At 35.0% G+C, this 25,514-nt stretch overlaps 1 protein-coding gene across 2 annotated transcripts in view; it reads right to left on the bottom strand.

Annotated features, from left to right (window-relative positions):
* Positions 1–25,514, bottom strand: part of LOC143237374 (putative protein-lysine deacylase ABHD14B) — a 32,601-nt gene that overhangs the window by 785 nt on the left and 6,302 nt on the right. Inside the window, exons 1-4 of one of the 2 annotated variants that reach the window (XM_076476557.1) lie at positions 14,287–14,456; positions 13,685–13,915; positions 2,828–2,996; positions 1,539–1,846 (exon numbers count right to left, since the gene is read on the bottom strand). In XM_076476557.1, the coding sequence (XP_076332672.1) occupies positions 1,539–1,846; positions 2,828–2,996; positions 13,685–13,909 (702 nt within the window). In that variant the 5' untranslated portion in view covers positions 13,910–13,915; positions 14,287–14,456. Of the gene's footprint in view, positions 1–1,538; positions 1,847–2,827; positions 2,997–13,684; positions 13,916–14,286; positions 14,457–25,514 lie in introns of those variants that run through there. The other variant, XM_076476556.1, reaches the window with a different exon arrangement.

Consider the following 25,514-nt stretch of genomic DNA (forward strand, 5'->3'; position numbering starts at 1 on the left):
CATGTTTATTAGATGCTACATTCTACTTTCAGATAGACATGGTTTACATGAAGAACAAATAGTAACATTTTGATGACAGATCTAAAAGTTTATTATTTTTATTTATTACTCGCTATAAAGTATATTAAATAATAAGATGCCCTCCTCTCACGGCTTAGCTGGAAGTCTCACAACTTAAAAAGATAAAATTCGGGTTTTGATACTGGCGATGAATAGCTCATTGTGTAGCTTTGTACACAATAACATACAAAAAATATTAAAATACATAGGAGAATAGCTTTACTTTATCACAACTGACAAAAACTGAAATATTCAGCCTTTTCAAATATGTTTTTAGGCCCGGCATGGCCTAGCGCGTAAGGCGTGCGACTCGTAATCCGAGGGTCGCGGGTTCGCGCCCGCATCGCACTAAACATGCTCGCCCTCCCAGCCGTGAGGGTGTATAATGTGACGGTTAATCCCACTATTCGTTGGTAAAAGAGTAGCCCAAGAGTTGGCGGTGGGTGGTGATGACTAGCTGCCTTCCCTCTAGTCTTACAGTGCTAAATTAGGGACGGCTAGCACAGATAGCCCTCGAGTAGCTTTGTGCGAAATTCCCAAACAAACAAATCAAATATGTTTTAAATAATATGATAAATTCAATAAATAAATAAATTATTTGTCTTACATAATAATTTAACTGATAAAATTTCCAATGAACTTTACAAACACAATTTAAATTCTCTGTAAAATACCACGTGACCCATAATGTGTTTTTAATAATAAATATATTATATGACTGAATATCAAACGTGTAAACCTGATTTTGAAGGATTGAATGCATTGATGAAACTGGTGCTCTTTGTTTCTTAATATAACTTAATATATAAACCAACAGATAAAAGTCAAACATGAAATTTGATCAATTTCAACGTAGAATAAGAAATAACGTTTTCATTTTAAAATGTTAAGAAAGTTGAAAGTGCACCTCGCAGCAAAACTAATGAGAAATTTACCCAAAATTTCTCGACTTATTTAAAAATATCGAAAATCTAATCTTGATTAATGTATCTGTTGTGATTAGTTGTGTGTTTTTAAATAGTCGTGAAATACCTGAAATACAGTTTACTGGTGTATAACTGGTACAACATTTCTTTTAAAATCGTCACATAACCATAACTTGAACTTGACTACTTTAGCAAAATAAAATGACTTGTAGGGGTATTTATTTAGGTTCATAATTATTTTAGGAGAATAAATAGTAAAGTTTACTTCGTGTACTTAACTCAACTGAACAAAAGTCTCGATAAATGATGAAATGCATATAAACAAGTAAACATATTCAGTTATATCTTAATCGCGAGTGTAAGTTCAGTAATTGTGGGTTAATTTAGGTAACTGTATTTTATTGAAAATTTCAAGATCAAAAGTACGTTGATAAAATGTTTCTTAAATGAAGTGAAATGTGCTTACCAGGTATCTTACGTTTGAAAAGGTTTCTACCCAACACACTTTATCAGTTATATGTTTCATTTGATGTTGACAATTAAATTGCTTACCTTAAGACAACTTAAGTCATGAGGGGGAAGTGAAAATAAATCCTTTAGGCTTTCACATACACTGTCAAGGGACATTTCTTTTGACTGACCATTACCGCAAGGTTGTCTTTCAAGAATGCTTGTAGCCCCGGGTGCAACTGGAACATATCCACCCATGTCCGTTGAATGTTTTACCAGGTACGGAAGAGCAAAAGCTCCACTCATACTAGGACTGACCACCACTGGACGTATCAAGTTCAAGGCTTTAACTACGTCGTTAATGAACTCGCCGCGGTCAGAGATTCGTGCCCTCTCGCTGTTACCGAAACCTGTTACAAAAATATTCAAACATAAATGTGCAGTAAATAATATATATACAAACAAAGATCGCGCCGTGTAGACTGCAGGTTAAAGGTCACCAGGATTAAACTTTTGCATAACACATTTATGTCGAAAATAAGAAATACAATTGTAGATTTACACAATTATTAGATTATTAAACATGATCGTTTAAAAACGTTCAATTCCCAAGAATAAAACATGCTAATTAATTACACACTTAACATGATAGCCTATTTCACTGCATAAGAGATACACAACTGTGTTTGAAACTCTATTCAAAACTGGTCAGGGTCCAAAATGGCCAGGTGGTTGAGGCGCTTAACTCGCATCTGAGGGTCGCGAGTTTAAATCCCCGTCACGCCTAACATGCTCACCCATTCAGCCGTAAATCCAATATTTATTGGTAAAGGAGTAGACCAAGAGTTGGCAGTGGGTGATGTTAACTATCTACATTTCCTCTAGTCTTACGATAGTCTTACGCAGATAGCCCTCGTGTAGCTTTGTGTGAAATTTAAAAAAACAAACAAAGAATTTAATTTATGATAAAGGTCTTGACTACCTATCTCTTCATTCAGTGATGAGCTGACACCTATATCCAAATATTGCAATGTTAAATTAGCAATGAACTGGAGTCTATATCAAAATATTGTAATGTTAAATTAGCAATGAACTGGAGTCTATATCAAAATATTGTAATGTTAAGTTAGTATTGTTTGTTTTGAAGTTAAGCACAAAGCAACACAACGGACTATCTGTGCTTTGTTCTGCCACGAGTATCGAAACCCGGATTCTAGCTTTATAAATCTGCAGGTGTACCGCTGTGTCATTGTGTCACGTGAGTAATGGGGAGCATGCGTTGAGTAATGAACTGACGCCTACCTCTAAATGCTGTAATGTTAAGTTAGTAATGATCTGACGCCTACCTCTAAATGCTGTAATGTTAAGTTAGTAATGAACAGAAAGCCCACCAGGTACATCCATTGCCACAGTCCGGTAGCCCATTGCAGCCAGCACTTGTATTGTGCCCAGGTCCAGCCAGGTTTTGGAAGAAAACGCTGCTCCGTGCAACAGAAGGATGGATATGTGGAAATTGGAAGTGTCCTTAGGTAAAGCTTCACGGTAGAAAACTTTGACATTCTGGTTACAGTTATGAAAAAACATGATTACAAAAAATAAAACAATAACGGAATATTAACCACAAACACGTTTCGTTTTATTCTTTTTCAGAAAATCGAAACAAAACGTTAAATTGATTACCAACTACTGTTTCCTTTTAAATATAACCCATCTATCTATATAAATTACATACTATGTATATATTATATACGGTGGTTTATAATTTCTAACAATATTTTAGTGGTTCTAACAAATGTGAAACTTGAGGTAAAATGTTACTTCTAAAAACATTTTCAGGTTCAACTTGAACCTGAAATAAAAATAACTGTGTGAATAATGTATTAAGTTATACACATTGACAAGTAGTTTCTAAGTAACAACAGGTCCATACAAATTGACAAGTAAAGTTGTAACTTCCAAGTAACAAAAGAAATTCATATTTCACAAAATGTATTACACGTACCTTTCCACACAGTAATGAATGATGAGTCAACATAATATATTCATACACAAAATACAACACTCACTTAGACGTTCAGGTTTAATTCAGTTTTCAATTCACACAATAAAAATTAATAAATGTTATGTTTCAAATTATTTTATTAAAGAGCTTATTTGTTTGAAGTGAAGACCAAAGGTCAATAAGCTGTCTGTGTTCTGTTCACTACGGTTGTTGAAACCTGGTTTGTGACGTTGTGAGTCCGCAGAGGTACCGCTGTGTCATAAAAAATTACAAAATGTAAAGATCTATAATTTATTTTGACTTGCCAATGAGCGTATGTTACCGAGCACAAAAAAAGAAATACAAAATTTGTGTGAATTATATTTGTTACAAAATTGTTTATAGTCGCTCAGGGAAAGTCTTTGAACGGAAACATAAAACTGAGAAACATACACAGTTGGATTGGTGTAGGTAATAACAAAACTATGAAAAGGTCATGGAAAACGTCAAACATTGAAAAAGAGTGTAGATGAATAGGTGAGTAAGAAGACAGACATTCTCAATGAAAACGTCACTGAACTGTCGAGGTTGCTGGAGTGCAAAACTATGTTTAATAATATATTTTTCACAGCAAAGCTATAACATCATATAGTATCAGGATCTACATCCACTTACCACAAATAGTGCATTTGGGGCAACAGCATCTACATTCCATTTACCAGAAATATTCCATTTGGGGCAACAGCACCACGTCCACTTTGCAGAAACATCCCATTAGGAACAACAGGCTATACAACCACTTACTTCAAATATTTCATATGGAACAACATAATCTACATCCACTTGGTGGATTTGGAATATGAACATAATATAATTCTTCCTAATAATTCAGACATGTTGTAAAGTTATAAATAAATATAGAACTTGATGGTTATTCAGGTTCAAGATAAAACCATTATAATATGTTGTGTGTGTATTGGTACTCTTGTTTTTAAAACAAGTCCAAATGGTTACCTCTCGATGTGGATTCCTTTACATGACGAGGGGACCTTGTAGGACCTTGAAGGGAAGAAGAGGATTCTATTGGTTGAGAGGCGTCGGAGGCACTGAAACACACCACTTTGGCCGTAAAGTCCTGTAGCTGGGTGAACTTGTGATGCTTTTACCTAAAGTCAGTCATGTGATCCTGTTGGGCAGAGGTAAACTGAGTACTGGTGTTAAACGTTCTCAACGGGTATTATGGGCAGTATGTCTGATGCTTGTGTTTGGGTATAAAACTATGGCATAGCGACACTGTCCTAATCGGGTAGTGTAGCGCGTCCTCTTGCTGGACTCCATGGAGGTTGGGGTCATTGGGTAATGAATCATTCTGTATTCCTTATGGATAATAAAAATAATGAACATCAAAATAAAATTAAATTTATTAGTAAACGATCAATCATAAGGACAAATGGCTCCCTTTTTCATTCAGGAGTAACCAAAGGGGCTGATTAGCTCTTCTGAGTTTGTCAAAAAGCTACAATATGAGGAGATCTCGAATCTATTGGGAATATGCCTTTCAAGGTTACTCCCATGCTAATCTGAATTCCTCAAGAAGAGTGATCATGAAGAAAGATTTACTTAACATCCCTGAATCGGAGATCCTCGCTTGTTTCTCCAGCCAAGGTGTTTCGGCTGTTCGGCCTGTCTCCATTTGTAAAAATGGAACAATTTGGATTACAAACGTTCTGATGTTGCCGTTTAAATTGCTATGTCTGCCTGTCACTATCAAAGCAAATTATCTGTCACATGTTTCCAATGCTAAAAGTTCAGAGATTCTAAGAAATCTTGTTGTAATTATTTGACACGTGCTCGTTCTAGAGGCTAAGGCCACAACAGCTACGAGTGTCAATCGGACCCACATTGCTCTAACTGTAATGGTTCCTACTCTCCATGTTTTCGTCCTTGCCCTGAATTAGCAAAGGAAAAAGAGGTGTATTTTTTGAAGACCATAAACAACATTTCTTATCCAGAAACACATAAACTGTTGTTTCCTCTTCCACCTCTGATGTATGCTGCTGTACTCCACTCTACTGGTACAGCGGAGGTACAGACAAATCTGTCTGATTCTCTTATAAAGACTTTCTCTCATCATGTGAAGAGTCTTCTGCCCTCCAAGGATACACGTATTAATAAATCTACGTCTTCTCCTGTCTCTTTTGCAGCTTGGATCTCTTTCCATCGGTCCCCCCGAAGTGCAGGCAAGTTATTTGATGATGTACTCACTCATTGAATTCTAATTTCTCCAACATGGACCTGCCTCACTGTCCCACAGCAGGTCCTTGTGGGTTAATAGACCTCTTTCCACTAAACAAAAACTAAAAGACACTGCATATAGTTCTTCTACATAATAAAAATGGCTACCTTCGTACAGTGAAACAGTCGAGGTTTCCATTTCAGTTTATATGACACTAAAGCCTCGATTGATTTCAATCATCCTGTGTGTCTCTCCTCATAGAAACATTTCTTAGGCCTGTTGCTGCTGTAACCTTTCAGCGATTTTCCTTGTAAAGGAACGACAAACTGTGTGATGGATGAGTTCTGTTGGTTAACTAACTGAAACATAGCTGTTAAAGTTCTGGGAGTACCAACTGAAACATAGTTTTGTTTAAGTCCTAGAAGTACCAACTGAAACATAATTGTTAATGCCCTAGGTACATTATGGAAAAGAATATAAATATGACAGATTATTCAAATAGGCTGCACTAAAATAATAGGAAAAAACACTGGTAAGTCAGCTTATTGGTGATTTTTGTTTGGGACGTGGGAAACACATAAAACGTAATTTCCAATGAGAATAACGTAACTTTAGAAAAATGTTTATATATGTGACATTCTAGTAGTAAATAATTCCATAAGAGCAGAAAACATGGAATCAACATCTTTCACTTTTTCAGCATATTTCCTATGACGAATAACGTATAGAAATTCAACTGAAGAGAATACTTAAGCAGAGGTTAGGACTATGAAGATGAGTTGTCTGGAAATGATAGAAGTCTATAGATGGCACTACTCCTCCACAGTGGACTGTTCCTGTTATTAACAATGTAAAAACAAACCATTCTTAATAGGCCTGCTTTACTCCCAAATAAAAAAACAAAACGATTGCCACATCAAATCTCTGAAACCTGTTACAAGAACTTTCACAGTTTCTGCAAGGTGCAGTATCAGAGGTACTTTTCAAAGAACCTCCTTCTTCGATGATCACAGCAGTGAGTATGGAAGTCTACTGGCTAAAAGCCGGATTTCGATATTCATGATATAGATAGCCCTTTGTATATTTTTATGCTTAAGAACAATCAAAATAATTTGAAATCGTATGCAAAAATTAAAATTGCAGTGTAATATCATTGTGCTATTAGAAGTACGAATGGTAAGAACGCAATGTCAGATCTCTTGAAATATCCAAATAAGAACAATTTAAGAAGATTGTATAGTTATATATAAAAATACGAGTTATTGAATAATTTTCTCAAGCCTGAATAAACTTTAGGTAATCTGTAAAAATAAAGCACAATTAATAAAGTCCCTGAGACTGTCACTACGTTCGTTTAATCTTCTGTAGCTTTATGAAATTTATTTGGCTCTATATAATTTTAATTAAACTGACTAAATGTAGAAATAGGAGAATGGTTACAGTTTACAGGTGTTATGACTGAAATATTAATAAATTGCATCTTACCACATATAATATATTTTTAAATATTATGACAAGGAACAAACGTTTTTCTACCCGGCATGACCAAGTGGTTAAGGCACTCAATTCGTAATCCGAGGGTCGCGGGTTCGAATCCCCGTTACACCAAACATGCTCGCCCTTTCAGCCGTGAGGACATTATAATTTCGGTCAATCCCACTATTCGTTGGTAAAAGAGTAGCCCAAGGGTTGGCGGTGGTTGGTGATGACTAGCTGCCTTCCCTCTAGTCATACACTGCTAAATTAGGGACGGCTAGCGCAGATAACCCTCGTGTAGCTTTGAGCGAAATCCGAAACAGACCAAACCTATCCAGAAGTTTACATCAGAGAAATCGACAGAAAATTATAAATCAGATTCACTGATCATAATAATCAAAAACTCTCCCATGTTTTCCATCATTGTAACTCAAAAATCCACAAAAAAACAGTGTAATTTTAAACAAAGAACCAAATAACGATAAACAAAGAGTGAAGGAAGCTATTTTAATTGAACAAAACAAACCCGTCCAAAAAACACCCAGGGTACGAAGATACCTATACCATGTTATGAAGCAATCTCCAGTCATGTGACCTCTTTATTCTTTAGTGTGTGTATTACTGTGTTACTGTAAACTACTTGTACCTGATAATGAAATAATCAGGTAGAAACGGTGTGCATTTATAATAAAGTTTTATTCGTTACTAAATCAAACTGTTTCCAGTTTATTCGAATATATCTTTATTCGAAGATCCGTGATGAACAAAATTCCACCTTTTGAAATCATTTAGGCTACAGGGCTTCAATTTTTTTTTATTTATGTTTTCTTAACATCATGAATGTATTCAGATATATCCATAAATTTTTACTCTCATTGTCCTTGCAGTTAACGAAATTTTTTGTTGTCCGTAAACGTGAGTTAATCCTTCTACTATAATTTCTTGGAATACAGCCTATTCAAACAGGAAATACATAAGCTTCTGATAAATGCATAGGAAAGAATTTAGTTAACATTACCCACCGCTAACAAGAAAAGTAAAATTGACCGTCACATTAAAACGCTCCCACGGCTAAAAGATCGAGCATGTTTGATGGCGGGATTCAAACCCACAATCAGTAGTAGTTCGTGAGTCGAACGCCAGGTGCCCCTAGGTAACAAAATACTGTGTTAGTGTTGAATAAACAATTTTATTGTTTTAAATTAAACTTTGGTTTACTTGCTTTACTCTACCATCCGTGTTCGATTTATTCTTCACTTAGATAGTTCTGTATGTACGATTTTAAGGCTTATCTGTAGCTAAGTATCACATGAACATGATTCCGTGAGAAAGTCTAAAAAAAATTATGTACAACTTAGGAAGTTGCAATATTACCAACCATGTTGTTTAATATGATATAAAATAATAAACAGTACAAACTATCTTTACCATCAGTCAAAATTATCAAACAGTCCTTAAGCCTTCTGACAATTCATTATGAAAATATAATTTAAAAGTCAGTTTTAAAAACAGTGTTAAGTTAACATTAACATTACAGACTGTTTAAGTGTCTCCATACAGGTAGGTTCTACACATTACATCATATTGCTACATCTATATTATTATTACAACATTCAGTATAAAGAACTTTATAACAGGATGAAATTACTGGTTTTATATATAAAGCACACAGCGAACTCAAATATTCTATTTGTAAAATATGCAAGACTTCAAATATTTTATACATGAAACAAATAGAGAATTCAATATACATTTGTGAAAATAGTTGCATTATGTCTTCTTTTTTTCTCAATATCACATCACTTTTGATTAGGGAAAATGTATCTAACAGGTCCGCCATGACCAGGTGGGTAAGGCACTCGATTCGTAATCTGAGGGTCGTGGGTTTGAATCCCCATCACACCAAACATGCTCGCTGTTTCAGCCATGGAAGCGTTATAATGTGACAGTCAATCACACTATTCGTTGATAAAAGAGTAGCCCAAGAGTTGGCAGTGGGTGGTGATGACTAGCTGCCTTCCCTCTATTTTTGCACTGCTAAATTAGGGATAGCTAGCGCAGATAGCCCTCAAGTAGCTTTGTGCGAAATTTGCAACAAACCAAACCAAAATCTATCTAACAAGTATTCAATTACAGTACTGAACAAAAGTGTTGTCTCCCGCTGTTACAGTGATAAGTCTACGGATTTACAATGCTAAAATCAGGGGTTCGATTCCCCTCGATGGACTGAACAGATAGTCCGATGTGGCTTTACTATAAGAAAACACAAACACAAAAGTGTTAGGACAAGAAAATATTTTGTCATTCTTACCATTTTGTGGGGCTAATTCTTCCATGTTATCACGTGAGAAAACTCAAATATTTTATACCTAAAACAACATGGTAATACTTTACTGTTGACAACTGATGAACCAGTATGAGAATACTTGTCATTCTATAGAATTTCTGTAAACTTGTACCAAGGACATATCATAAGGGTTTTGCTTGAATGAACATACTGATTAAATTTAAGGTCTGAAATAACTGTCATGGTGCCCAATGCAGTGTGTTAACTATATAGAAAGAAGCTAGTAAGGAACTAACACATGGTACTGGTGTATGTTAGAAATCAATTTAATAACACCCCACAAATAAACCTTCATACAGAGAGTGTTTAACACATTATATTAAGTTTTATTTTCATGGCCCAAAAAGCTTAGAGAATTGTCAGTAGAGCAGAGAGTTCATACAAAAACTTTACGTGGTGCTGATTGGACTATCCAACAAATTGCTTCAGACTTGAAATGTTCTCCTAGAACTGTTAAGTACACCCTAGATCATGAGACTGAGACAGATAAATTAGAAAATAGGAAAGGAAGAGGAACACCTAAACTCAGTTATACTGATGTTAAGTATCTTTGTTTATGCAGCTTTCAGGACAAAAGGAAGACTACACGAGATAAACAGCCATGAACCAAATGACAGAAAAGTGTCCTGATATACAGCGTCAAGAAGACTCAATGAGGATGAAATATTTGGTTGTGAAGCAGTTAGAAAACTATTACTTATATCTCCAATCATCATGAAGAGACTGAAATCTGTTAAAAAATACAAAAGCTGGACTGCTAATGATTGGTAAGTGTCTTTATGAGTGTATAAGTCCAATTTTGAAATATTTGGTTCAAAATGTAGGTCGTACGTCCAACGGAGAAAAGGTGAAAGATACTTACCTCAGTACATAGCACCAACCATGACATATAGGTGGAGTCAGTATAATGGTATGGAGGTGTTTTTCTGTTCATGCAACAGGAGATATTTGCAAAATAAATGGAATAATGAACCAGTACAGTTACCATCAGATACTAAACTGTCATGGTATATCCAGTGGTTTGTGTATTAGTGATTAAGGATTCTACTACCTAGAAAATAACTACCCTCTTTCAAACATTAAGAAAGAAACAGATGGAGTCATTTTAATGATACAATGGCCCCCATAGAGCCCCGATCTCAACCAGCTTGAGTAGATCTGGAACATGATGGATCAAAAACGTAACATGTCAAAAATTACTTCTAAAGACTCTTTATGGAAGTGTATTACAGACATTTGAAGTAAATTCCCAAAGGACACTTTTATTAGATGTGTTGCAACGATGGTTGAAAGACTGTCTGCAGTTATTAAACCAAAAGGGGGACACAAAATATTAGCTGTTTACTGAACTTAACACTTCCACTGACTTTCTGTTGTACTGTGTTTACTGAACTCAACACTTCCACTGAGTTTCTGTTAAACTATGTTTACTGAACTCAACACTTCCACTGAGTTTCTGTTGTACTGTGTTTACTGAACTCAACACTTCCACTGAGTTTCTGTTGTACTATGTTTACTGAACTCAACACTTCCACTGAGTTTCTGTTGTGCTATGTTTACTGAACTCAACACTTCCACTGAGTTTCTGTTGTATTATGTTTACTGAACTTAACACTTCCACTGACTTTCTGTTGTACTGTGTTTACTGAACTCAACACTTCCACTGAGTTTCTGTTAAACTATGTTTACTGAGCTCAACACTTCCACTGACTTTCTGTTGTACTATGTTTACTGAACTCAACACTTCCACTGAGTTTCTGTTGTACTGTGTTTACTGAACTCAACACTTCCACTGAGTTTCTGTTGTATTATGTTTACTGAACTCAACACTTCCACTGAGTTTCTGTTGTACTGTGTTTACTGAACTCAACACTTCCACTGAGTTTCTGTTGTACTATGTTTACTGAACTCAACACTTCCACTGAGTTTCTGTTGTGCTATGTTTACTGAACTCAACACTTCCACTGAGTTTCTGTTGTACTGTGTTTACTGAACTCAACACTTCCACTGAGTTTCTGTTGTACTATGTTTACTGAACTCAACACTTCCACTGAGTTTCTGTTGTGCTATGTTTACTGAACTCAACACTTCCACTGAGTTTCTGTTGTACTATGTTTATTGAACTCAACACTTCCACTGAGTTTCTGTTGTACTGTGTTTACTGAACTTAACACTTCCACTGAGTTTCTGTTGTATTATGTTTACTGAACTCAATACTTCCACTGAGTTTCTGTTGTACTGTGTTTACTGAACTCAACACTTTCACTGAGTTTCTGTTGTACTATGTTTACTGAACTCAACACTTCCACTGAGTTTCTGTTGTGCTATGTTTACTGAACTCAACACTGCCACTGAGTTTCTGTTAAATTATGTTTACTGAACTCAACACTCCCACTGAGTTTCCGTTGTACTAAATACAAAGATTAATAACATTTTGATGTTTAACCTGTGATTTACCAATGTTCTTTGACAAAAACCTAAAACCTAATCCCTGATTTTGTCCTTACAATTTTGCACAATACTGTATATCGGTAATACTAGGGTTTAAATAATTTGTCTAAAGGAAATAAATCTGTAATGCTGAATAAATAACTTGAATTTCACTGACTGATTACAACTTGTTAAACTTTTACACAAGAACAAAAACTTGTTTCCGTTAGTAAAATCCTACAGCTATACTTGTTAAGAAACCATTACAGCCAGTAAGTTGATAATTTTCAAACCTATTGGCATCATTGCGTATACAGGACTCAAGATGGTGCTAATCTAAACCTATTGGCATCATTGCGTATACAGAACTCAAAATGGTCCTAATCTAAACCTATTGGCATCATTGCATATACAGAACTCAAGATGGTGCTAATCTAAACTGCTTAAATTGCAAAAAATCTAAATTTTTATAACAATGTGGTTAAAAACTGGTTATGATTACAAGTTGTGGTGTCGGAACATCTGTTTGGAATATAATTTGAGCTAAATCATGTAAAAGAACTTGGAACTTATCGCAGCTTCAGTTAAGTACATAATATAGTTGGTTAACTTATGTGTAACAAAAGAAAATATACTATTTCAAGTAAAGATTAATAGCCATCTTGTCACTACTCTGACATCATCACTTGAACAGTAGATAACCTGGCGTGTAAAGTTAAGTATATGATGTAGTTGGTTAACTTATGTGTAGCAAAAGAAAATGTACTATTTCAAGTAAAGATTAATAGCCATCTTGTCACTACTCTGACATCATCACTTGAACAGTAGATAACCTGGCATGTAAAGTTAAGTATATGATGTAGTTGGTTAACTTATGTGTAACAAAAGAAAATGTACTATTTCAAGTAAAGATTAATAGCCATCTTGTCACTACTCTGACATCATTACTTGAACAGTAGATAACCTGGCATGTAAAGTTAAGTATATGATGTAGTTGGTTAACTTATGTGTAACAAAAGAAAATGTACTATTTCAAGTAAAGATTAAAGCCATCTTGTCACTACTCTGACATCATTACTTGAACAGTAGATAACCTGGCGTGTAAAGTTAAGTATATGATGTAGTTGGTTAACTTATGTGTAGCAAAAGAAAATATACTATTTCAAGAAAAGATTAATAGCCATCTTGTCACTACTCTGACATCATCACTTGAACAGTAGATAACCTGGCATGTAAAGCTAACAGTTGAAACTATGTACGTATATAGGCAAATAATATGAACGTTCATATACGTTATAAACTGTCACAACTCCATTATAAAATAAGTTTCATTTTTTACTTAAAATTTGTCATCAATAAAGCAAATATGTAGGAATATCGAGGCCTTTTGTTATCCGTTTTTAAACGAATTAATTTGAAGTAAGGATTATGTTTTGATACTGATCACTAACAACAACCCACATGGAGTAAAAATGTATCTCAAGATAGTTGGTATGGGTATTAAAACTTTAATTAAAATAAAATACTGAACAACGTTTCGACCTTCTTAAGTCATATTCTGGTTAACAGGTCAAAACGTTGTTCTGTACTTTATATTACGTTTTAATACCTATAGCAGTGTCTTGAGAATACAATAAAAAAAAAGATTCTGCTCTATCTAAGTGTTTAGTAGAGGTTTTATAATAATATCTATTACATTAGTTGTAAGTGAATCCGCATGAGTTAGTAGCCTCACGCTAAGAGGATATACAAAAACTAATACCATTAAAGTAACTTACATCGACTGTGATACTGGTTTCTTTGACATCAACGTTTGAGACCTTTCGTTTAATTTCTTCTGGTATTTCTTGAGACTTCAGGTCGATGTGCCTCCAGAAGTCTGAAGTTGTGATATCTGTTGTTTGATCTGAGGTTTGTTGACCACTGGCACTTCCAGCTTGACATGGCCAACGTGTTAGAGAAGCACTTGCAAGCAACAATAGCACAGAAAGCTGAGACATCATAATATTCTGTCAAACAGGAAATAGCGGTTAGATACAGTTCAAACTGAAAAACAACAACTTTGCCCTAAACCACAATAAAATATCCAGTAAAAAACCTAAATGTACAGCAGAATAAATTTTTGTTAGATATGTACGCCATGAAAATTTAAATCTATTTTCCTATTTTCTTTCGTTATTATTACACCAATAAAAGGATCACCAATTTTTTGAGGATATGTATATTCATATTGGAAATATTGCATATTTGTTATAAGTAACTCCAAGAACTGCTTTCTAAATATTGACATAACTTACCAAAAAAAAAAGAGTAATTTATTCAAAATCAGTAAATGACATACGTAAATAAACAAAAGAAAATACGAAACTGATAGACATACAAAAATCGTTCCTATATCGTCACTTTTCTACAAAGAAGATCTGGTAATAATGTCTCCTCTACTGTGAGTACATGATATGAAATAGAAGGATGAAACATTTGTCTTGAAACCTCGTTTATATAGCGCTACCAGTGCTGCAGCATCTACCTACACTCATGTAAAGTATGCCACCTTAGCCAATTGTGCTTACAAAATCAAGGATAAACAAAAGTGTAGAAACCTGTTTGACAAGATTTTAGCAGGTTCAAATCACATATGATCCATACCACCAGGTACCCAGCTCACGGCAACAACAAATAAGCCAACGTTTGCGCTTGATGACTCAACGGTAAGCTTGAGGACTCAAAACACTAATAATCGAGTTTCGATCCAAATGGTTGTAGCTCATTATGACTTTTTTTTTCATTTAACTCAAGTAAACGAAAGGATGCGTAATCACCTAAATCAAAAGATATTTATTAATCGGAAACATTTAGACAAAATACTCACAGGTCCCCTCGAGACAGAACCTCTACATGCAATACATCTATAGTCATAGCTTGAGGCCCCCTAATTAGTATGAAGCCCTGGAATTTAGCCCGGTAAGCCCATGCTTTAATTGGAGTTGAATATACTTCATAAACTTTCTTTCAGTCGTTGCAACAAGAATGTTAAGGCAAGGATCACCAAGATGTTAGAACTTGTAATACTGTACAATTTAGTTCCAACTTTTTTAGAGTAGCTTGACATAGACCGTCTCCAGACTTGAGCACTATTTTTTAAACTCTTTTGAAAAATTAATTATTTCAAGTTGCATTTTAATAATAATTTCATTTAACTTTCCTTCAATTTCTTGTTACTCAAATTTATTATATTGGTATTTAAGAAATAGTTGCGACATGAGTTAATAATAGGTAGCGCTGCAATGCAGGTCCATCACAGACAAAAGGAAATTATTTTCCGTCGTCAATATTTTAACGTAAAGTAATTGTACGATAATTTTCTGTTAATTTCAGTTAATCACTAAATATTTGTACGATAGAAAATTGGCTGCTACAGTTGATGATACGTTAATAATAAAAACAAAATTTAAGAGCAAGCGTTGATAAAAGTAACAAATATTAACTTTCTTTTTTGTACATACACAATATTAAGCTTACGTATTGATAACGTTTCCATCAGTATCTCTTTTTTATTTTTAATCAGAATAAAATGATAATTATATAAAAAGAAAATTATTTGCAATTTAATACGTTCCTCGGTAGTATAACGGTGAGTATCCACGCGGGAGACCGGGGTTCGATTCCCCGCTGACGAGATAGGTGTATGTTTTACTTCTTCTGTTAAACATACAATTTTCAATACTTTTTGTCAATTACAAAATTTGACTTGCAGTTTACAATGTTTTTGAAAAGTGAAAACAACTTTTAAAAGTAAATAAATTTATTTGGCGATGGGCAACATTAAAAGTGACTACATGTTTCAGTATCTCTTCACCACCGCCACAAGAAATGACTCACACTTGGCAAAAGGAGCTTTGTAAGTGAATAATTTAACTCATTTGCGTTTAAGAGGTTTATATCGAAAATTAATATTGCACTCTATAATTGTGCATTATCACCTAGCAACCCGTCGCTTTATTTAACGATAAATTATAGAGTTCATGAAATAAAACTTCATTTTCGTACTAACTTATTAAATATCCTAAGCTTTACGACTTAAACGCCAAATACAATCGAAGCATTGGAAAAATTATTGTAAGAAACAAAGTTAAATGCAAATGTTATATCTCACACTATGACTTAAAATCAGAGTCGTATAAAAAATAACATTACAGATCTCTCTTTAAGCTTCTGATTGATTATTGATTGATTATTTGGAATTAAGTACACAGCTACACAATGGGCTATTTGTGCTCTGCCCATCACTGGTATCGAAACCAAGTTTCTAGCGGTGGGAGTCCAGAGACATACCATTGTGCCACTGGAGGGGGGGAAGGGGCTTCTTATAGAAGGGAAATTGTGTAACGTGTTAGTTAAGAGATGAACTGCATAAATGGGCAGCAACAGACAGTACATGAGAAAAAATAAAAATGTGTAATAGAATATCCGTGACACAACTTAGTAACTTTAAATATACTGCTGAGTCATTATGTTGAATAATTATGTTGAGATAAATTAGTCATTATTTCGGTGCTGGAAGGGACATCACGTACATATTTTGAAGGTTACCACGTGGCGAAAGTGGCTACCTTTGAGGACAAGCAAGTCGCCAATTGTTACACACTGAATTTCAAAAATACGAACGAAATAACTTGTATTAAACTGATAAAAGAAGTTTTATGATATGTGGAGAGGTATGATCACACAGTTCAGTAAAGTGCGTGTCAAATCATTATGCAAGGTGTGTTCATACGAATATTTTGAAAAGTATATTTATGATCTAGGTTAAATTTATGTAGATTAACTTCCATATTGTTATACACAAGCTGTGCAATTCTCATCGAAATCTACTAACAAACAAGGTTTTCTAAGATGTCATGAGTTATACAGTGAAAAATAATTAAGCAAGTTCCTAGCAAATGACTGACTCTACAGCACAAAAATAACAGCCATTGGAAGTAATAATAAATAAAACTGATACAATTAATCTATGTTAACCAAAGAAAACCCACAAACCGCTTAATACATAAGAATCAGAAGAGGATACCACATTTATTGGTTGTTATAACAACCATTTTCTGACACGACTTTGATGATCCTATCATCGACAGAGTTGGTCAGTTTCTAAATGTCTTTTGCTTCATCATTCCTTGCAGATGATAGTACAACATTCCAGAGATCATCCTTTGGTTATGCGCTTTTCGTAACTCGTTCTTAGGTAAGTGTCGTGGCAAACGTACGTTTCAATATATATTGTTTGTGCGTTCTTGGACCTGTACAATACTTTTCTCACAGTGTTTTATGTTTTTTATTTTCAGATCCTGTTTTTTCTCACCCATCGTTATGGCTGCCTTTGAAAGAAGAAAAGTGGACTCTGAGTGTCGTGCTTTCAATGAAGAATGGGCAGAAAAGTACTTCTTTGTGGAAACAAAAAACCAGAAAGCTACTTGTGTGATATGCACTTAAAGTGTTGCCGTTTTGAAAGAGTACAATCTTTGGCGTCACTATGAAACAAAACATCTATCAACATATTTGAAATTTTCAGGAAAGTTCAGTTCTGAGAAATTTGAATCCATGAAATCTATTTTTGAATCTCAAAAGAATCTTTTCACGAGAAAGTTTGCTGAAAATGAATCTGTCACTCGTACAAGTTACAAAATAGCGCATAGGATGGCAGAGCGAGGAAAACCTTTTACTGACGGCAACTTCATAAAAGAGTGTATGATGGAAGCAGCAAATGAGCTGTGTGCTGAAAAAGCCAATTTCTTTGAAAGTATCAGTCTTTCAGCAACTTCAGTTGTACGGAGAGCAGAAGAACTTGGAGAAAACATCGCATTACAGATACGCCAAAAAGCTAGGAACTTCTTATGGTATTCTCTGGCACTGTAAGACTCTACTGATCTCTCGAGTACGTCACAACTTCTCGTGTTCTTTCGTGAAGTTAATTTGGACTTTCAGATCACGGAAGAGTTGGCATCAGTTTGCAGCATGCACGGAAGAACAAGTGCATGGAAGTGCATAAAACTTTGCATGACTGTAACCTTCAGTGGAATCAGCTTAGAGGTGTAACAGTTGATGGAAGAAAAAACATGGCTGGAGTAAAGAAGGGTCTGGTGGGGCTGATCAAGAAACAGTTGGAAGATCTTCAACTACCAAGTGCTCTGTTCATACACTGCATCATACATCAGCAAACACTCTGTGGAAAAGACTTAGATATTTCTTGCGTACTGAAACCAGTCATTTCTGCAGTGAACATCATTCGGGGTCATGCACTTAATCATCGCTAGTTCAAGGCGTTTCTTGAAGAAATTGATTCGGATTTCTGTGACTTGCCTTATCACACGGCAGTGAGGTGGCTCAGCTCCGGTAAAGTCTTGTCTCGTTTTTATAAGCTGAGAAGAGAAATAGATATATTACTTATCGAAAAATATAGAGCGGATCCACTTCTATCGGATCCAACCTGGTTGTCAAAGTTGTCATTTTCGGTTGACATCACATCCTACATGAATGAATTGAACTTGAAACTTCAGGAGAAGAATAACCTTGTCTATGATCTCTATAGAATCATTAAAGGATTTCGGAGAAAGCTGTCATTGTTTGAAGCACATATGGAAGGAGGAAACCTCTCTCATTTTCAGTGTTTTAATGAGTTTCATGCTGGAATAAAAGAAGATATCAAACTGGAGTTTCAGAAAAAGATTATTGGTGATTTAAATAAGCATTTTTAGAGAGATTTTCGGATCTCGACAAAATTGAAAGTGACATTCTCCTTTTTCAGAATCCTTTTGTTTGTGTCATTGATAACGTGCCAGTGGAACTTCAGCTGGAGGTCATCGATTTGCAAGGAAATGACTTGTTGAAAGCAAAAAACACAGAAGGACAACTTATTGAATTTTACAGCTGCATACCTGAAGATGATTTTCCAAAGCTGAAGCAGTTCGCATCTGGTATGGCATCAGTGTTCGGAACAACTTATGTCTGTGAACAAGCATTTTCAAAAAATGAAGTATGTGAAGTCGGTACATCGATCAAGGTTGACTGATGAACATTTGAAAGCAATTCTAATGATTGGATGCAGCAATTCAAAACCGAACACTGAAGATATTTTGAAAGCCAAACGCCAGTTTCATAAATCTCACTAACTTGTTTGCGGCTTAGTGAAATTCAGATATGTACTCACTATGTGCGATGTGACAATTGTTTTTGCTAATGTCACATTCTTTGATAACCTTTTGGTAAATAAAAATGTTGGTTGTATTTCTGTTTGTTTTTTTATTATATGTGTGTATTGCACGCTACTCCCACATTGCTAATGTGGCATCCTAAACTTAGTGTTAAGTCTTTTACAGAGAGTTTTCATTCTATCTTATGAGTATTGAACATAATGATCATGTGGTCCATGCTTCTCATTCCCCAAGTAATCTGGCCCCCTGTGAAAAAAAGTTTGCTGACCCCTGGTTTAAATGAACGTACGTTGTGCAATACGTGAGTAAATTTGACGAAACGTCTTTTTTTTACACCTTCAGCGCAGTAGTTTTAAAATTGTATTCATATTAATTTTATTCGTCATCCTTATAACGCACCCACAAATGTTTTTATGTTTCTCTCTGAGGAAACGCAGACATGGACCAACAGATTCACTGTACGGCGTGCTAATCCATCGGGCCACGCTCGGCTCGGCATTTACAGACTTTCCGCTGTACCAACGAAGGACCGTATCAGTAGAACAGATGGAATCTAACAGTCTCTCTCAACATATAACGTCAGATAGACTGAACGAATATGATATTTATTAAAGTTTTAAAAATTACGTATGTCCTGTAACCCCAAAACATAAAGTACAATGTTATTTAGGAGTTTAATACCACGAGCAGGATACACCAATTATAAACTAGTAATTAAACAATCGCATAGATAAAAGAGTGTGGTTAAATAGAAGCATTGTTTGATAAACAAACTAACAGACTTTTCTCTTTTGTTAACGTGTGTCGAAGATATTTTTACCGCAGAAAAATGAACTAGCTTTGTTATAATACACGAGTGCTGATTGGCTTTTCTGCCCCTAACTTCGCTTACATATTTACAGATACAAACAGTTACCGAGTAACAAATAAAACCTGAAATCTCTTAAGTCTCTGACGTACGTTTGTTAAGGGCTGATGTCAGCCTACTATTAAATTATTAGTTTTAAGAGCATATGTGGTGTAAATCAGTGCTGCGATTTCAATACAGTTCATTTTTCATTATATAAGATAAGGAATTTGATAACATGACGCACTTTTCCCTACGAAAATGACGCCTTCAGTTGCTATAGAAACGATGTACGTAAAAGTCTGTAGGTTTTAGAACTTAAGTATTTATAGACCAGACAATTATTGAATAATAAGTTTACATTTCAACGATAATTTTAATATATCTAAGGACCGAGAGGTTTCTTGTACCACTCGTTGAATTAGTGTTTTACAGTGAAGTACATATTCGTCACACTAACTGGGTTTTAATTACAATAAAAATAGCAAGAAACAAAACACTTAGCACCTAATCAGTTTGGTTGTTTATGACCAAAGCTACATTGAGTTATCTACATGTCCACCATGTGCAGTCGAACACCAAGTTATAACATTGTAAAAACGTAGGCTTACCGTCATTTCAGGTAATAGGCATGATGTTTAAAAACAACTTACTGTGACTGAAAAAAAAAAAAAAGAGTTTGTTTGTTTTTCTAATTTCGCGCAAAACTACTCAAGGGCTATCTGCGCTGGCCGTCCCTAATTTAGCAGTGTAAGACTAGAGAGAAGGCAGCTAATCAACAGCCAACTCTTGGGCTACTTTTTTTTACTAACAAATAGTGGGATTGGCCGTAACATTATAATGCCCCATGGCTAAAAGGGCGAATATGTTTGACGTGACGGTGATTCGAACCCGAAATCCTCAGATTACGAGTCGAATGCCTTAACCACCTGGCCATGCCGAAAAAAAAAAAAAAGAGAGAGAGAGAGAATAGTTTTTTCTGTTTTTAGACTTTGAGAGCCAATAATTCGCTTAGTAACGTCCCTTCCGGAAAGCAAGATAACTTTAGAAGATTCTAGTGTTTGTTTATTTTAATTAAGCGTAAACCTACATAATAGGCCATCTGTGCTCTGTCCACCGCGAGTATCGAAACTCGATTTCTAGTAGTGTAAGTCTGCAAACATATCACCGGGGAGCTAGAAGCTTGTTCAGAAAATTGTTTGGAATTAATTCGAAGAGAAAGTAGAAGACTAAAGCATTCTGAAACAATTGATGAAAGTAAAATATATTTGCAATGTTAAAACAAGAACAAAAGTTACAAATTACAACCAAACTAAGATAAAAAAAACAAACTTAGAAAAACATGCATACTGAGAAAAGAAAATCCAAACACAATGGGAGAAAAACCCTAACTGGACGTTCCCTCGTCTTATAAAGGATAAAATCTAGAATATTCAATTTAAAAAGATATATATATATATATATATATATATGATAATAAAATTAAAAAAAAACTTCCTGGTTTTTTTAAATATATATCATTGACGTTTCTAACCCGACACAAGCGAATGCAAAGAAAATAAAAACGAATTATTACACAAGGAAAAGGAAGATAATGAACAGTTTAGCGAAAATAAACTGACATCACTCAGAGCGACATCCCTTTCACCTTTCAAGAACTTCTGGTCGTGTCCCCTAGTGGCACAGGGGTACATTTGAGGACTTACAGCTCTAGAAACCGGAGTTCGATACCTGTGTAGGGCAGAACACAGATAGCCCAATATGTAGCTTTCTGCTTAATTTGAAACAAACAAACAAACTTTTGGCTTGTAATATAAGCTCAACATGCAGCAGCCAAAATCTTTCATCATTAACGTCGAAGCGGTTTTGCAAAAGAAACACTTCTCACACATCGGTACAAAGCTGGTGAAAACAGTAAGGTAGCTAATGTGATAACTTGCTTCTCTTCCATTATTTACAATGATCACTGTTTACGTTAACAATTTTTAGGCTTAGTTCCAAAGCTGTACTTGACAAAGGCCCCTCTACCTGCAGTGTTATTTTGTTGCTACCGAAAACTCCAACCGTAGTCAGTAGTTCAAAATCTTGGACGGCTACACCAAAATCTTACTTAACTTATCGCTTAATCTACTTATCTCGTAATATATCTTCAGCTTGAATATGACGATCTAATGAGCTAGTTCGTCAATTCTTTGTTCATATGATATAATTCTAAATACTCATAAGTGATGGGCAGAATACAGAGAGCCTATTGTGCAGCTTTGTCCTTAACTTCAACAATCACGCAACTTATTTTTTCAGGTTTCGTTATGACTAGTTTTACCTGTATTTCTTAAGGCTCTTAATTACTCTTTATTAAAATTAGTAAGCTTACATTAACAGAGTTGTATATATTAAAAAGCTTGTATTAACAGAGTCATAACTTGTTGTTTAATGCAAAGCTAAACAATTTGGGAACTCAAATGCGGCCACAGTAGGTATTAAAACCTGAACTTTAACGCTATAAATCCCAAAGCTTATCAGAAGCAAAAGAAAATAATAAGATAATTTTAGTTCCAGTACTATCAAAGGATTTCCAAACTCCAGATCGTATGATTTGTTTTCATTTTCGTTGAAACAACTGTTCTTGTTCAAAAACAAGACATGATTTTCAAATATAAGTTTCAAAGTAGAAACTGAAATTACACATTTTGAATGAGAACACAATAAAACGCAATGACGTCAGAAGTCATACATAAATTTTACAAGCCTAAACTAGAGTGGACTATTAGGACGATTATCTTCTTTGGCAAAAATAGGACCGTTCTTGACATGTTTTTAGTACAATAAGGAATACCTAACCTACTAACATGTTTCTAGTACAATAAGCACATACCTAACCTACTAACATGTTTCTAGTACAATAAGCACATACCTGACCTACTGACATGTTTTAGTACACTAAGCACATACATGACCTACTGACATGTTTCTAGTGCAATAAGCACATACCTGACCTGCTTTTTTGTTTGTTTGGAATTAACCACAAAGCTACACAATGGGCTACTATCTGTGCTCTGCCCACCACGGGTACCGAAACCCGGTTTTAAGCGGTGTGAGTGCCCAGACATACCATTCTGCCACTAGGAGACACCTGACCTACTAATATGTTTCTAATACAATAGGCACATAGCTGACCTGCTAACATGTTTCTAATACAATAAGCATGTACATGGCACGTTGACATGTTTTTAGTAAAACAAGCGCGTATCTAACCTGCTGAAGTTTTTGTAGTATCTTTGATCACGTTTCTCACTCACTGACTTTTCTCTATTGTTGCAAGATCGTATCTCACCTACGGATACATCAACTAAGTTAATAAACACGTGCCTTCCATTAGGGCTTTGTGATAAGCGAAAAGGCACGTGCATGACGCATGACTTGTGCAATATGATAACAAGCACGTGTATGACGTAGTGTCTTGGTTTGATGCAATTGGAGTACTCTTATGAGAAATATGTACGTGAATATTACGTTACAAAAGATCACGTTTATTAAATATTATTACCAAATGTCAACTCAGTAATTTATATACACTTAACATCACTAATGTTGATTAACTAGAATGATTGTTATTCTGCAAATACACAAAATTGACTTTCAGGGTAAATGAAAGCTTCGCGTCTCCTTGTTTATCTCAGATGTATCATATTCATGTTTTCATGTCCTTAATTTCATAAATTTTATAAAGTCTCAGTTTTCTTACACAACTTGATCAACAGTGTAAACATCATGAACACATATGTGTAAAAATGTTGAGACATTTATTGTATAACATAACAGTTGTGATATCTGGTCACTCGTCTTGATATTCTGAGATTTTTGGACCAAAACGTAGATATACAATTTATAACATATTATGGTATATTTTTGTCGTGGGTTTAGAAATACGTATATCATAAATGGTTGGTTGGTAGATTGTTTAGCGTAAGATGTCTTACAACACAGGTCCAGCATGGCCAGATGGATAAGACGCTCGACTCGTAATCTGAGGGTCGCGGGTTCGAATCCCCGTCGCACAAAAATGCTCGCCCTTTCAGACGAGGGAGCGTGATAGTGTGTGTGACTGTCAATCCCACTATTCGTTGGTAAAAGAGTAGCCCAAGAGTTGGCGGTGGGTGGTGATGACTAGCTGCCTTCCCTCTAGTCTTACACTGTTGAATTACGAACGACTAGCGCAGATAGCCCTCGTGTAGCTTTGCGTGAAATTCAAAACTAAAACAAACAAAACAATCCTACAACACAGAGCTAAACAACTGTGCTGTGCCAATTAAGGGTATCGAAACTCCGTTTTTATTGGTTCAAGCCACTAGAAAGCACGGTGGAAAACAGAGTTAGTAATAAAAAACATTAAAGTAAAATTAGGACAAGAATAATTTACTTCAAAACACTTAATAACAGGGCAGTTTGATATTTGTAACTCTCAAAACTCCTTAATATTACTGTAAAGGCCAGTGACGATATAAAAAAGGTCTTAACGTACTCGCCATGTAATAATAATGAGTTTCGAAGGAATCCTATGAGATGTAAAATAAACCAGTGTGATTTGAAAAGTACAGAAATCGAATTTGTAAACCATGTTTTATTTGTAGGAACTACGGCTGAGACGAGGTTTTAATGGTTCTAATGAAGCCAACAGTTGTTATAAAACTTCAGAATGATCGCAACAGTCATCCATACGTTGTAGCTGTAACTTAAAATAAATTGTAGTTGTTAAGTAGCTAAAAACGAAAACATTAATACTTGCCATGTTGAGAATTATCACATGATAAGTACGATAAGGGTTGTTCGTTTTTTTGTCAATGTACGAAGCTAAATAATTGGACTATCTGTGCTGTGTCGCTACGAGCTTACCGCTGAGCCACTGGGAACAGGCAGTAAAGGTAAATAAAAATATAGACAAAAGTGCTCATCTCTAAAACTAAGCACAGTCTTTTTCTGTTCTTCTGTTCTTCTCTAAAAGGGGTCGCTCAGTAATGAAAGTTGTTCCTACTAATATATTTAAATACATTCTGATATTTCACAAAAACCTTCAGCTGACGGATGAATGTTGTTCCTACTAATATATTTAAATACATTCTGATATTTCACAAGAACCTTTAGCTGACTGATGAAAGTTGTTCCTACTAATATATCTGAACACATTCTAGAATCTCACACGAACATTAAGCTGACTGATGAAAGTTGTTCCTACTGATATATCTAAACACATTCTAGAATCTCACACAAACATTCCAGCTGACTGATGAAAGTTGTTCCTGCTAATATATCTAAACACATTATAGAATCTCACACGAACATTAAGCTGACTGATGAGGGTTGTTCCTACTAATATATTTAAATACATTATAGAATCTCACACGAACATTCAGCTGACTGATGAAAGTTGTTCCTACTAATATATCTAAACACATTATAGAATCTCACACGAACATTAAGCTGACTGATGAAAGTTGTTCCTACTGATATATCTAAACACATTCTAGAATGTCACGCAAACATTCAGCTGACTGATGA

The sequence above is a fragment of the Tachypleus tridentatus genome, chromosome 13 (assembly GCF_004210375.1).
Source record: "Tachypleus tridentatus isolate NWPU-2018 chromosome 13, ASM421037v1, whole genome shotgun sequence".
Taxonomy (NCBI): domain Eukaryota; kingdom Metazoa; phylum Arthropoda; class Merostomata; order Xiphosura; family Limulidae; genus Tachypleus; species Tachypleus tridentatus.